The 15,501-nt window shown below is 33.2% G+C and overlaps 2 protein-coding genes across 2 annotated transcripts; one reads left to right on the top strand and one right to left on the bottom strand.

The window, feature by feature from the left end:
• The first annotated feature begins 4,853 nt into the window (after positions 1-4,853).
• LOC103503059 (germin-like protein subfamily 3 member 4) lies at positions 4,854-5,908 on the top strand. The gene is made up of 2 exons (XM_008467232.3): positions 4,854-5,233; positions 5,355-5,908. Exons 1-2 carry the CDS (start codon positions 4,855-4,857, stop codon positions 5,663-5,665), a joined length of 690 nt encoding a protein of 229 aa, XP_008465454.2. The 5' UTR covers position 4,854; the 3' UTR covers positions 5,666-5,908.
• Positions 5,757-7,967, bottom strand: LOC103503058 (beta-hexosaminidase 2). Its single transcript, XM_008467231.3, has 2 exons — positions 7,151-7,967; positions 5,757-6,906 (listed from the first exon to the last, which is right to left on the bottom strand). The coding sequence occupies exons 1-2, from the start codon at positions 7,929-7,931 to the stop codon at positions 5,957-5,959; spliced, it is 1,731 nt and encodes a 576-aa protein (XP_008465453.2). The 5' UTR covers positions 7,932-7,967; the 3' UTR covers positions 5,757-5,956.
• Between the last annotated feature and the right edge of the window lie 7,534 nt (positions 7,968-15,501).

Genomic DNA, 15,501 nt, shown 5'->3' with positions numbered 1-15,501 from the left:
CATGCGAACTCGGACAAAATCAGGAATTTTTAAACCAAAGGCTTTCTATATCACAATAACAATTCCAACTCCCACATCCTACACTGAAGCCTCCAAGTATCCTGAATGGCAAAACGCAATGTGTGAGGAATTTAATACTCTTCAAGCACAAGGTACTTGATCATTAGTACCTCGACATCCATCCATGAATATTGTTGGCTGTAAATGGGTTTTTCGTACCAAATATAATCTTGATTGCTCAGTTGCTCGTCACAAAGCACGCCTAGTTGCAAAAGGCTATCACAAGGTACATGGTTTTGATTTTGATGAAACTTTTAGTCTTGTTGTCAAGAAACCTACTATCCGATTTATTCTTGCTCTGGCTGCTCAATACAGTTGATCCTTGACATAGTTAGATGTCAAAAATGCCTTTCTTCATGGTATTTTTCAGGAAACAGCATACATGTCTCAACCTACAGGTTTCCAAGACAAAACTTGCCCAAACCATGTATGTCTTCTCCACAAGAGTCTTTATGGCCTCAAACAGGCTCCTCGTGCTTGGTTTGAATGCTTTACCTCTTATTTATGTACACTAGGATTTGTTGTGTCCAACGCTGATCCTTCTTTATTCATTCGATTAGTTGGATCTTCTTTCACTTACTTACTCCTGTATGTAGATGACATCATTGTCACGGGCCCCGACTTTTCCTATATTTCTCTCCTCAAAACTCAATTAGCACTTGAATTCCAAATATCTGATCTTGGTCCCTTAAACTACTTTCTTTGTCTCGAAATACATTCCCTCCCTAATAGCTTATTTGTTAATCAAGCCAAATATCTCAATGATCTTCTTCACATATTAGGAATGATCTCTGCAAAATCCTATACCACACCAATGTCTCCTTCTCTTGACCTCTACACCACTGCACCACCTTTTAATGATCCATCTTTATACCGCAAACTAGTTGGTTCCTTACAATATCTTACATTTACTTGCCCTGATATTGCCTTCTCCTTAAATCGTGTCAGCCAAATCATGCACAAACCGACTGTCATTCACTTCTCGACAGTCAAATGCATCCTCCGATATTTATGTGGTACTCCAACTCTTGGAATAAATTTTCGCAAAAGTTCATTTTCTCTTTTAACCTTTTGTGACTCTGATTGGGCAGGTGATACTTTTGACAGACGCTCCGCCTCCGGATTCATTGCCTTCCTTGGCTCTAATCCAATCTCCCGGTCTTCTAAAAAGCAACCTACAGTCTCCCGTTCTTCCACAAAAGCAGAATATCGTTCTCTCGCCACTACTACTACTGATCTTTACTGGATACAACAACTTCTATGTGATCTCCGTGTTCCTCTAAAAACTTCACTAACACTATGGTGTGATAATGCTTCAGCTGTCTCTCTTGCTCGTAATCCTGTTTTCCATGCAAGAACAAAACACATTGAGATTGATTATCACTTTGTTTGGAAAAAAGTTCTTCGCAATGATATCTCCGTTTGTCACATCTCCTCTGACAAGCAACTTGCTGATATACTCACAAAGCTACTGTTGGCTCCAACCTTTCTTCATCTTCGCAACAAACTACTGACTTAACCTGAGTCATCCGTTTGAGGGGGGATATTAGGAAATAAATCAATCTTCCCAAATCTCCCTCCATAATTTAAGTCCATAATTGTAAATTAAATTGTAATCAATAATTCCATAATTTAAGCTCATAATTGTAAATTACATTGTAATCAATCGTCATTATTTTCTACCATATTTACCTCATTGTAATTGTATAAATAAGCAACATCTATCAATGAAAAAATCAAGCAATTCAGTGCAATTTGTTTCATATTTCTTTCAATAAAAGCTTAAGGCACGATTTTTCCCTCTAGCGCTCAACCTTTCACACACTCGGTTATTAAGTCAATCTCTTAGGAGGTGTTTGGGGAGGAAAAGAAAAGGAAAGGATAGTCATTTTCACGTTTGGGCCAAGAAATAAGGGAGGGAAAAAGAATAGGTTTAATTTCCCTTATTCCTTCTTAATCCTTTTCTTTTTTCCTCTCGATCCCTCTCGATCCTTCTCTCTCTACCTCTTAATCCCTATATTTGTTCCTCAAGAGTTGTGTTATTATTATTATTATTTTAAATTAAGAAATTTATTGTTATTATTGTTATTGTTATTATTTCAATACTATACTTCAAAATAGAGTTGTTTGATGAAATGAAGCTCGCCTACTGTAGGATCATTCTGCCTGATAACTCGTGATTGTTTATCCGATTGAACCGCATGACCTATTTTTGTTTTGGTTCTCATTGCTTTTTTATTTTTGCACTATCCTGACGTACAATGTAATTGATGTTGACCGTTTAACTGCATTAAAAAAAAAACACATATATTTATCGTATTTCATTTAATTTCAATGCTATTATATTGGTTGTCGTTTTTTTAAATTGATTGTTAACGATATGCAATTTCTCGATATTGCACTTACAACATCTAATTTCTTTCGTACGTAACACATCAATTAATTTTTGGCACGGAAAGCTTGCATACAAAAAGTTCAAAATTGACACTGTATTTATGAAAGCTAATGAAACATGTTTTCCGATAAAAATTTTAAATTTCAATAAATAAAACCCGAATATTTGTGTATTGGATTTACAATACGAATTTTTAAAAAAATACATTTGTACGAATTTAAAAAAATGAAAATTTTTAAATCGATTGTTAACGATACACAATTTTCCGATATTGCACGTACAACATCAATTTAAAGAAAATATATGCAATTTATTTCACACGTAACACATCAATTGATTTTTTGGCACAGAAAGCTTGCGTAGAAAACGTTCAAAATTGATATCGTATTTACGAAAGCTAATTAAACATGTTTTTTTGATAAAAATTTCAAATTTTGGTAAATAAAACACGAATATTTGATTTACAATACGAATTAAAAAAAATACATTTGTACAAATTAAAAAAATAATGATACATTTTTTTAAAATCGATTGTTAACAATACGCAATTTCTCGATATTGAACTTACAACATCAATTTAAAGAAAATAGATGTAATTTCTTTCGCACGTAACACATCAATTAATTTATTGGCACAGAAAGTTTGTATACAAAATGTTGAAAATTGACATCGTATTTACGAATACTAACGAAACATTATTTTCGATAAAAGTTCCAAATTTTGGTAAATAAAATACGAATATTCGTGTATTAAATTTACAATACGAATTAAAAAACAATACATTTGTATGAATTAAATAATAATAATACTTTTTTTTTGCCATAATCCTTCCCACTTATTCCTTTCTCCCAAAAGAAGGGTTGTCATATAATCCTACCACTTATTCCTTCCTCAATCAAGAATTATCATAATCCTAACAAAACATGGTTTTCGATAAAAATTCCAAATTTTTGTAAACAAAATACGAATAAATTTACAATACGAATTTTAAAAAAATAAATTTGTACGAATTAAGTAATAATAATAATTTTTTTTACCATAATACTTAACACCTATTCCTTTCCCCACACAAGTATTGTCATAATCCCCCATAATTCTGTCATTTATTCCTTTTCCTAAACAAGGATTATCATAATACTTTTCTTTTCATAATCCCATTTTCTTTATTCCTCCTCCTCCCCATTCCTTTCCTTCCTCCAAACATGAGTTCATCTAAATTAGCATGGATGAACTTGTATGATCAATCTCGATAATTTGAAGCCAAAAAAAAAAAAAAAAAAAACTTAGCATGACATTAAAATTCTTCATTATTGAGATAATCCCTATTGCTTACTTATTAGTACTCATGCATATTTGAATGATATCATTAAAAATAAAAATTGTTCGAGGGAGAATAATCAAATTGGTTTGTACTCTACATTTTTATTTTTAAAAAACTTGAGTTAGAGCTACACAGAGAATTTGACTAAGAATTCTATTTTTTTTTAAATGGAAATCATGATTAGATAGTTGGAAGAAAATAAGCATAAATTTTAAAAACAAAAAACCAAGAAAGAAATTGTTATCGATCTAATTTGTTTATGTTAAATATTTTTTTAAATTATTACATAAAATCTAACTTCATGTGATACAATTTTTGAATGTTACTTTGTCGATTCATCCTTATGATTATTATTGTAAAAGAAATCAATTTGATTAATTTTTCAATCCAACTACACTACTTAACAACAATTGGCTTAAAAGAAATAGAAGCTTAATTTGAGGTTTTTTTTCTCTCTCTTGAAATAGTTCTAAACTTAAAACTATCATGGTTTTTCAACAAAAAGTTTGAAAATTTGAAGAAACACACTTCTAATCTCATCGTCAATAATACAATATTATACAAGTTTTAGCTATCAACATTTTGATTTTAACGTAAATTTTCTTAGGTAATTTTAATCAGTAGCAATTTCATTGATAGATTCTAACATATTTTGTTATATCTACAATTCTTTTTCTAAATTTTACTATATATATACTAATATTTTGAATCTAATTATTACATTTGCGATTAGGAACTAAAAACTTGAAGAAAAATACTAGTAAAGATGGTTAACAAAATACCAGTTGACCATAATTGTATTATGGCATGGTTAAACTAATCATAAAAAGGTTTAAAGTGCCGACATTAAACAATTTCTCTCTAATACATGGATATAACACAACTAGATTTCTTGTCAAATTTTGCTTTAAGCAATGCAGATCTCTTAGTACATAATCAATAGAAAAACCAGTAGTAAACTCCAAGAATTGGGAAACTAATTTCTTCCATTGTTGGCAACCTCAAAAGCCTTGCAACTCAATTGTATATTTATATGTCTCCCTCCAAAATTCTCAGTTCAACAAACACATAACCCAAAATGAAGAACCCATCATTAGCTTCTTCCTTAATTTTCCTTCTGCTGTTTGTGTTGTTTTCTTGTCTTGGAATCTCATTAGCAGATTCTAATAATGTCTTTGACACTTGTCCAACTGCCACAGACAGAATTGAGTTCATCAATGGCTACCATTGCAAAAGCCCCACCCTTGTTACAACTTCGGACTTCAACTCAGCAAAGTTAACAGAACCAGTCAATACCGATGATCGGATCAACTTGGTGGTGAAGATTGTCACTGCTGCAGATTTCCATGGTCTGAATACATTGGGGCTTTCTGTTTCTAGAACTGATTTGGTTATAGATGCTATCGTTTCTCCTCACTCGCACCCGAGAGCCACCGAGATGTTCTTTCTGAACCAAGGTACTTGAATAAAAGATTCAATTCATTGAGACCCATCAGGTTGAGTCGTGATCTTACATGCCTTCCAGAGTCTAAAGTCCTGTGTTCATTCTCATCCTTTTTTGGGATTTATGATTCACAGGTATTGTTCTAGCTGGATTCATTGACACAAGGAACCAACTGTTTCAAACTATTCTAAAAGCAGGCGATGTGATTGTATTTCCAAAAGGGTTGTTGCACTTCTGTCTGAATTCTGGTTACGAGCCTACCATAAGTTTCTCTGTGTATAACAGTCAGAATCCAGGAGTCGTGAACATCAACGGCGCTGTGTTTGATCCTGCTGATTCGAGTCATTTCATAGAGAAGTTCCTTAAGAGACTAACAGTTCCTTCTTCACAGTCAAATTTCAAACTCAACCCAAATGTAACTCTTTCCAGATACACAAGTTTGTAAAACTATTGACCCAGTTGGAAAGAAAATGCCTCTACATGGATTAGTTCTGCCCAAGATTCGGTTGTGAGTTTGAAATCTTAACAAACATTCATAATTTAAGATAGAGAAATATTATGGTAACAAAATCCCAAACTATCCCTTGCTTTTGTTGTTGTTCCTATCAGATATGTTCTTACAATAATACCATATATATTATATAATCCACTGACAAATATATCAATTTGAAGCCGGTAAGTTTTCAAATTGTTGGGCTCATATGAATTGAACATATCCTTCATCAATTTATAACTATTAGATCACTTGAACTGTATCACACATGCCGGGGTTTCGAACGCACCAGAGTGGCTGAATCGGTTCGGCTCCAATGCCTCTATTCACCATTCTGTACCTCCATTCATTCAAACGATCCGTTGCCTCTGCATATCTCTTCTTGCCGGTTTCATCTCGATTCCCAGACCAGAGAGCCTCAGCCATTGCTGAAGTTCGAGGCCATAGCCGTGCATCCAAAACAGTTGGGTCTGCTTGCTCAGACCACAATGCCACCTCCCCACCCAACACCAACTTAGCTTCCTCTTTGCTCAATCCATAAGTAATGTCATAGTTATATACAGTTTCCCATGTTTTGAACGGTCCACACCAGGACCCTCCATTTTTATATTCACCATTTGCTTGTTCATCATACTGACTATTGTTTCCAATAAAGTCACCATGGCCACAGTCCAAATAATAATATTCAGAAGATGACACAATCACTCGATATCCAGAAGAAACAATTCTTTTGGTATTGTTAACGCCATTGTTCCAAGTCTGCAAGATGGTATGCTCTTGGGGGAGAAACTCTGGTCGCACCTTCACAATATCATCGAGCAATACGTCTTCCCAATAGACAACCGTACGGTTATGGGATCGAATGTAAGGAAAGGTAGTGTTGACAAAGATCTCAAGAACCTGACTAAGAGTACCATCATTTGACAAGAAAGATTTGATCAAAGGATCAGCCTTCCAACATCCTGGGATAATCTCATCTGCTCCCCCGTGGTAAAAGGATTCGGGGAAGAGACTAATAACATCTCGAATGACATTTTTAAGGACTTTGTAGGTCGTGGGGTTCAAGGGGTTCAAATGGCCAGTGCCAGGTTCCGAAGCCAACCGGTCTTCCCATTTGTAGCCTGCAGGCAACCAGAACATATTTGCACATGCCACTATTTCAGGGTAAGCGAGAGCCCATGATCCAGTATGTCCTGCAATTACACAACAATTCTATGTATGATTATGCCAAATTCTTAACAAATAACAGCTTAATTCATCAGTTTCGAGACATCGGTAAACCAATGGACCCAACTTCATACATGCTAAAACTAGATGAAGTAAGAGATTTTCAAGCAGATGAACAGAACCAAACAAATCACGATCACACGATCAACATCCCAATTGACCAGTTTAGACTTTGAGACAAGAAAACAAAATGAACTGAATTAAACTCACCAGGAGAGTCAATTTCGGGCAAGACTCTAACACCATGCTCCATTCCAAACTTAACAATTCGTCGAACGTCTTCAGGGGAATATTGCATATCATCCCCATAAGCTCCCTTGGCGGCAAGCTCCGGCTCGGATGGCACCACAAGAGGGAAAGAATGAGAATCCGTTATATGCCAATGAAAAACATTTAGCTTATTCATACTCATTGCTTCAATTGTCCGCAAAATATGCTCCACTCCATAGTAATTCCTCGACGTATCGAGCACCAATCCCCTATGCTGAAACAATGGAGCATCCCAGAGTGAAAGCCCCACCGGAACCCGCAATGGGTCGCCCCAAACAAGCTGAGAGAACGTCTCGAGACCTCTCATAGCGCCCCACGCCGTTTCCGCCACCAAACTGGCGGAGCCGGAGACAGAGATGTCGAGAGTGTAGGATTCATTGACGCCATGTTGAAGTGGGGCAGAGAGATCAGCAACTTCAACGATGAGTTTCTGCAAGGGGGAAGCAGAGGAGGAGATATTGACAGATGGGTCAAGGAGGGGGCGGTGTTTCTCGGTGAGGATGCGGCGGAGGTGGCGGTCGACGGCGGAGGAGAGGTAGTGGTGGTTAGGGGAAATGATGGTGAAATTGGGGGAAAGAAGAGCGGCTTGAGGATGAGGCCAATTGAAGGCTCTTGGTTTTGGCCAGACATTGATGGAGAATTGAAGAGACGAAATTGGAGAAATGAAAAAGAAGAAGACTAAGAAGTTGGTAAAGTTATTAGTCTTCCTTTGAAGAGCCATGACTTTGTTCGTATTTGTGTGATCAAACGATGAGGATGGCTGGCCTTTATATACTTGTGGTTGAGAGTATGCAAACATCACAAAAATGACTTCCATCTCTTAACGTTTTTATTGTTTTTCCTCACTCCTTTATGGGTCTAATTAATATTTAGTTCTTAGTTTTTTTAAATATTATGCATTTTGTTTTCCCTTTTGCTCTTAAGTTATAAAATGTTACTATTTTAATATTTGAGTTTTTTCTCGTCTATAGATTATAATATCTATATTTTCAACTTTAGTTTTTCACTGGATACTTATTTTTCATGTTCAATATTAATGTATGTCAATACATTTAAAATAATTAAATAAATTATAATTAATTAAATTTTACCATTTTTCATCCCTTTTAAAAGTTTAAATTAAAATTTTACCTTCATTATTACTTTAAATTAGTTAACAATGATTCAAAGTTACTATCTAATGAAAAATCTATACTAAAATGTAAAATCTTGAAATCTATGAATAAATTGAGACAAAATTCAAATTTTAATGGTAAGATTGTAACATTTTGATACTTAGGAACTAAATTGAAACCAAAATCAAAACTTATTAAATGTGTAACATTTTAAAATCTATGAATTAAATAGAAACTAGACCCAAAATCAAAGACTAAAAAGGTATTTTCCCTAAAAAAATATTTTAGAATAGTCCCTAACAATTTACCTCTAACATTTAAGGTTGTTTAGGGCATTAAGTTATTATTATAGTTTATTATAGCATGTGGATTATAACAGTCTATAGGTTATGATAATTTGTGCTTCAGATGAAAGTGATTCTAGTATGTGAAGATATAGCATAGTGCAAAAAAAATTGCACATATAGTAAAAATTTAGATTTGGCTCTTAGAGTCTATTGCAGATACACTATATCACTAATAAGAGCCTAAACATCAACAATAGATTCTATTACTTGTATATTTTACTATATTTACAATCCTCTTACAATATTGTTGTATACTTAATTATTAACTTAAAAGTGTTACAATTACCTTAATAGTAAGTTATAATAGTTAAAAACATAAACTATTATAATTCAAGCATGTGAATTATAATAGTCCATTCCACTCACTTGAAGTTGAGGTACAAACATATCTTAAGAAATGTTCTACGGACGAGATCTCTATTATCTAATAGTGGTAGACATTTTTTTAGTATCCCATATGTGTTTTAGGTGAAGATTGAATTTTTAATTTAAGGAAAAAAGTATATATCAATTACGAATTAGCTATGATGTTTGACATTTATAGTAGAACTTTTGAGTTCATTCTAATGAGGCTAGAAAACCTAACTATAAAAGTTATGCATTCTTTGTACTATCTTTTGGATTACTATTATTAAGAAATTCCTATATTCAACTCTATATGTCAAGATATGAATGTCTTATTGCTTTTGTCATGATCTAAACCATCCAACTTTATGAATAAATTCTTTTTGAGTACTTTAGGAATAAAATTTGATTCTCCTCTCTTCTTAAACTACATTTGCCAATCTCCAAAAAATAATAATAGATTTTTCTTTTTGGTGTTTAAATATTGCAGGCCTTCTCCTTGAAGAGGTTTTGTTGTTTGTTTTGTTACCATTTGGAGTTATGTATCTAAACTTTGACTACTTTTTTTTTAAGTTAGAAATTGACCAATCTATAATTTAAGTCAACTTGTGTAATATATTAGCTAACTATGTATTTTAATCCAAAGATTTGGGTGCTATTATCATCGTACCATTTAATAATCTTTATTGTTTTAAAATTTTCGATTCAATTTGTTTTATCATGCATTATTATATTAATTTTAATTTAGTATTTTATCACAAGTATGTTTGTGTTTGAAAAATTTGTCTAATGATAAAAAAGTTACCAAAAGTGCCCATAAAAAATAAACAATTAAAAAGTGCAAACAAAATCACTTGAAATGGTGGGTAGATTTTAGCTTAATTTTTTATTACACAGAAGTCTGGACCAATTTACTTTTTCAATCTTATTATCGGCTACTAATATATATAACTCAAATAACCTAACGATAGGGTTAATTTTTAGGGGTCTTTTTAATAATATAACAAAACGGCAAGTTATTTACACTCTATAGGACAATTTCAGAAACGGAAAAAACCCATAGGCCCATAATGCGAAATACCAAAGAAACACCCGATTAATTGCCCGCGTGCGCGACTAATGTTAATAAACGATTATTAGACGCTATCATGTAGAATAATATACAATTGATGGACGATCTCGTAAATTACTAAATACATAAACGATCAACAATAAACGCTAAAACGATAACAATATACTTTAACGATTGTACATCTGATCACGTTCCTAAATATAAACGATAAGCATACACGATTCTGTATACTATATAAACGATAAGGTAATAAACAGTAAAAGATGACAAAAAAGTTTAAGTATACACGATCGTGTAGAGAAATTTCAACGATCGTTTATAAACGAAAATTTACAGAAACTCCAATAAATATATCGTAATTACAAAAATGTCATCCAAATAAAGAGACTATAAAAAGGTGAAGGAACTTGCTCAGACTTTTTCTTTCATCGTCTTCGTCGTCAATCGCTTACATCCTGGTAACTACTTCAACAGAACTGTCCCGATCGACGATCTGACTTGCATACAAAAAGGTTTGAATCTATATTCATTTTGATTTATCTCCATCATCCACGTATATCTAGCACCATCTATATCGCATACAAAAAGGTTTTAATCTATATTCATTTCGATCAATCTATATCTATCGCGATCTATCACACATACAAACATGTCTGTTTTTATACTGATTGCATATATTTCATTTGATATAATTTATACTAGTCTTCTTTTTTACAAATAGATGGTGAGCAAGAATAAAAAAGGTCTGAGTCTATATTCATTTCGATCTATCTCCACCATCCACATATATGTATCACGATTTATATCGCATACAAACATGCCTTAATCTATATTCATTTCATTCAATCTATATCTATCACGATCTATGCCACATACAAACATGTCTGTTACTGTTTGTATAATTTATATTACTCTTCTTTTTTACAAATAGATGGTAAGCAAGAATCAACAAGCATCGTGTAGCAAATCAATAAGGTGTAAAGCAAAGACAGAAGAAAGAAAAATAAAGAAAGAAAAAGGAAAAAAGGTAACAAACTAGAATGTGAATATCTGTATGTATAGGGTTGTTATATACTTCTGTATCTTTTTCTTTATAGTGCTCTACATTTGTAAATTTGTTTAAACTTGCCCTTGTTTGAAACATACTATTTATTATGTCATTCAACAGGTGAAACACTATTCAAATGGCATTATTATGGAAGATGAACAAAAAAACCTCAGAATTACTGTATACTATAGCTTAGAAACATTAAATCAGATTAAATCAAAAATAGACAAAAGGATTCTCTCTCAAGTTTTGACAAACAGTCCTTTTGGCCAGTTCCTTAACATTAAAATGGCCAAAATACCAACACAATTCCTGAATTTTCTATTAAGAAAACAATGTCATACAAAAAAAAAACTAATGTCCTTGCTTTCAACTTCAATGGATATATATCAAAATTCGGGCTGAAAGACTTTTGTTTTGTGAGTAGACTAAAAGGTCACAAATTTCCTGAGTTAAATCTAGGAGAAAGAAAAGAATATGGTCTGAAAAATGCACTTTTTCGTCATGATGATTTTATAACAAGAAGAGATATAGAAAGAACTTTCAAAGCGTTGTGCAATGAGGAAGACTCGTTGAATGAAAAACTAGTTAACCTTTATATCTTAAAAGCATTTTTAATTCCTAAACTGCAACACTACCACATAAATCTCCTACATCTAGACATATTGGATAATGAAGAAATCTTCAAAGGCTATCCATGGGGGAGATTATCATAGATCCTAACATATCAATTCTTGAAAAAAGCATCCTACAGTGACAAGAATGTTGTATACCTTCAAGAATTTCCCCTAGCTTTAGTCTATTGGGCTTTTGAGAAAATACTAAGACTTTCCAATTTAGATGTTGGGTTTGGAAGAAAGCTTGCAAAGGAAGGGCCACCAATTGTAACATGGGAATGTTTGGAAACAAGTGACTGGAGGACTCTAAACATCGATATTTTTTAATTTAAGAATGTAAGTAAACTTAGAGCATGCTTATATATATGTCTATCCAGATAGACAATGAAAGATTTTCTATCCATGTCTATCTTGAATAGATGATGATATAAATCTATCACTGTTTATCAATATCTTTGCTACTACTTTTTCACTAATAATCTAATATCATTTTATTTGTAGTTCTCCATGACACCTCTAGACTCATCAGAAGAAGAGTCTCAAACAATTTTGAGATATTTCAAAAATATTAAGAAGCAGGAAAGAAAAGAAAAAGCATAGCAATAGCAAAAAAAAAAAAAAAGAAAGAAAGAAAGAAAGAAAGAAATGGAAAAAAAACAATGAAATAAATAAAATCTTAAATGAAATAAGTGAAATCAGAAAAAATAGAAACATAATAAATATTATTAAGACAAGGAATAAAAGAAATAAAATGCATGTTGACAATGGTTATAACAAGCTCGAATGTTCCACCACCATCAGCCTGGTGGAATTTGTGTCCTAAAACTCGTACTTTGTTGTTTGATTCAATAAAATTTATTATTGAATGCTCTAATCTAAAAACCAATAAATTTAGGTCTCGAGGCTATTTTGCTGAGTTTGTCAAATACACTTGAATTTTATGTATAGACATAAAAATGAATTAAGTTCAAGTTAATAACCCAAATAGTCTATAGTGTACGAATAAGGTTGAGTGCCTTATTCTGGATAAACACTATGGATGTGGTCCGCTTCGTAGTTAGTACAAACGATGTAATCCTGAATCGTTCACGTAGAGACATAGGAGTGGGGGCATCCTATGTAAATGGTTTGCATAAGACTGGAACCACGAAGTATTCACTTTTTGTTATAACATCGTAAACTATAAACTGACTATTTCAATTATGATGACCTAGGTAACTTGATCTTAATCCTGAGCTAACTATGAACTTCTGTTCATTAAGTAGTATCCTTAGACCTGTATAGGTGAGGGCAGCTCAACATCACTGGCCCAATAAGCCTCCCATTTCAAGGGTAAGACCGAGTGGATAGCTAGGGACATAGGGTGCAAGATTGAATTCACTAATACCCACTTCTGGGATAGTAGATAGGTTGTTCCCTTAAGGACTGAATCTAAGTATTGAACAAGGGGCCCCACCTTCTCATTGGCCTGAGAAGGATTCTGGTTTATAGGTTGGACCTTAAACCAATTGTTCAATAGTGGATCAGTGGGTCTTAAGGAGCAAGATGTAATCTTGGGGGTAAAACGGTATTTTAACCCAGCCAAGATTACAAACAACCTGTGAAGGATCAACTTATTCATCATGGTTATATCAGGTGGACAGCAATATATCTATAGTGAGGGGAGTGCAATTAAGAGTCTTTAGTGGAATGACTCTTTAGTTAACGAATGTTGATTAACCTTGGTCTAAAAGAGTTTAGCCAGTTAATCTTGAATCGCTGGAGCCCATGATCTATAGATCCATTAGGTTTCCCTACTAGCTCATATGGATTCAACTAAGAACAAGTATGTTGAAGTAATTCGAATTGTTCGAATAAAGATAAGAGAGAGAAACTGACAAATATATAAGATATAAGTCGGTAGAAATAATCTTTAAGTTTTGTGTTTAAATATGATTTAAATAAATATGAATCTTCATATTTAAAAGTTTGAAAAGTTTAGAAACGGTCAAAGTTGTAAAAGTCAACATGTTGACTTTTAACTTTGAACTTTGATCAGATTTATATTCAAATATGATTTGAAATTTACACAAAAGAATACGGATTCATACTCGGGAGGTTAGAATTAGTTAAGACAGGAAAATTAGTAAAAAAGTCAAAAAGTTGACTTTTGACTAAGAAAAGTCAAAGTTTGACTAAGAAAAGTCAAAGTTTGACTTTGACTTAATTGGTCAAATGACCAAAATACCCCTTTGACTAATTACTTTATTAATTAACGGTTAATGGAAAATGTGTTATATTATTGTGAATTTGAAGCCACTAATTTCATTAAAGAATTAATGATTTGATTAGGTGTTGATTATATATGAAACAATTTACATGCAAATTGCATGTATATTTCATATAAAACTTCTCATTGCCGAATGAAAAAAGTATGACGTTTTTCTTTGAAAGCGAACACCTAAACAATACGCTCCCATCTCTCTCTATATTGTATTTAAAAAACCGAGTCGCACAACTCCGTTCTTGGTTCTGAGCATAGTTGGTCAGCTTGGTGGTTGTTCTTGTTTGTGATATTCACGCAGAGAAGGAAAAGAATTCAAAGATGAAGCTCAGAACTATAAAAGGTAACTTTTTCGTTTACCTTTTAGGCTCCTTGTCTAGGACCATCGCATAACATGTCTGTTAACTTCTAAATCGTTTAGATGTATATAAAGTAAAGCATGATCTATTTCTTCCGCTGCAGCATGCCTCTAGTATTTTTTCCATCATGTGGTATCAGAGCATGCTTAGTTTCACTCATATGCATATGGTGGGTTTGTTACAATTTATGTGATAAATTGATATAGTTGAACTAAAATAGATTAGTTTTGGTTTTGGCTCTAAATTAAGTTGTTTATTTGCTTTAATATTTGTAATTAGCCATGTTTGGTAGCTTATTTTAGTTTTGCAAAGAGTTTGTAATTTATTGGAGTCATTAGAAGTTGAGTATAGGCTGTAAATCTTTCATTCGAGAAGAAGATGGTGTTGTTTAAGAAGCTAAAAAGGAGATGTTTCAAGCCTTTCGTTCACCCTCTCAACGATCGCATATGGTATGCTTATCGCTTGGACCAGTGAACATCGTGCTTACCAGCTAAACGATCGCGTATGGTACACATATCGTTTTAAGAAGATCTATCGTTTATATGCTAAACGATCACGTAACGTACGCGTATCGTTTGCGTAAGAAACGATCGTATACCTGATAGGTGATCGTGTAAGGTACGTGTTGTGCTAGCGCTAAATGATCGTTTACCTCTAAAGTGATCGTATATCTGCTAAGCGATCGCATAAGGTACGTGTAACGTTAAGCGCTTAAACGATCGTTTACATGCTAAGCGATTGCGTACGGTACGCGCGTCGCTAGCACCTACAAATGATCGTGTACATGCTCAGCGATCGCATATGATTTGATCAGCAATCGCATATGGTTTGCTCAGCGATCGCATATGGTATGTGGATCGCCTATGCCCGTGAATGCCATCTGCCTGCTCAACGATCGTGCAAAGGTTATTAAGCGATTATTGTACTCCATCAAATTATTATTGTAATAATTTAAGTTTTAACTTAATTTAGAGAGCCAAAATCAATCTATTTTAGGGTGTTTTATTTAATCTTGCATGTGATGTATGATTTAATTATTACTAAAATTGTATGTGCATATTGTATGACATATAATTTTTAAAATCCCACCATAGGTTAACATGTTCATGCATGTTAAGAAATTAA

This window comes from Cucumis melo, chromosome 4 (assembly GCF_025177605.1).
Source record: "Cucumis melo cultivar AY chromosome 4, USDA_Cmelo_AY_1.0, whole genome shotgun sequence".
NCBI classification, from domain to species: Eukaryota; Viridiplantae; Streptophyta; class Magnoliopsida; order Cucurbitales; family Cucurbitaceae; genus Cucumis; species Cucumis melo.
The sequence above is the reverse complement of the archived record's forward strand: the minus strand, read 5'-3'. Positions and strand labels throughout refer to the sequence as shown.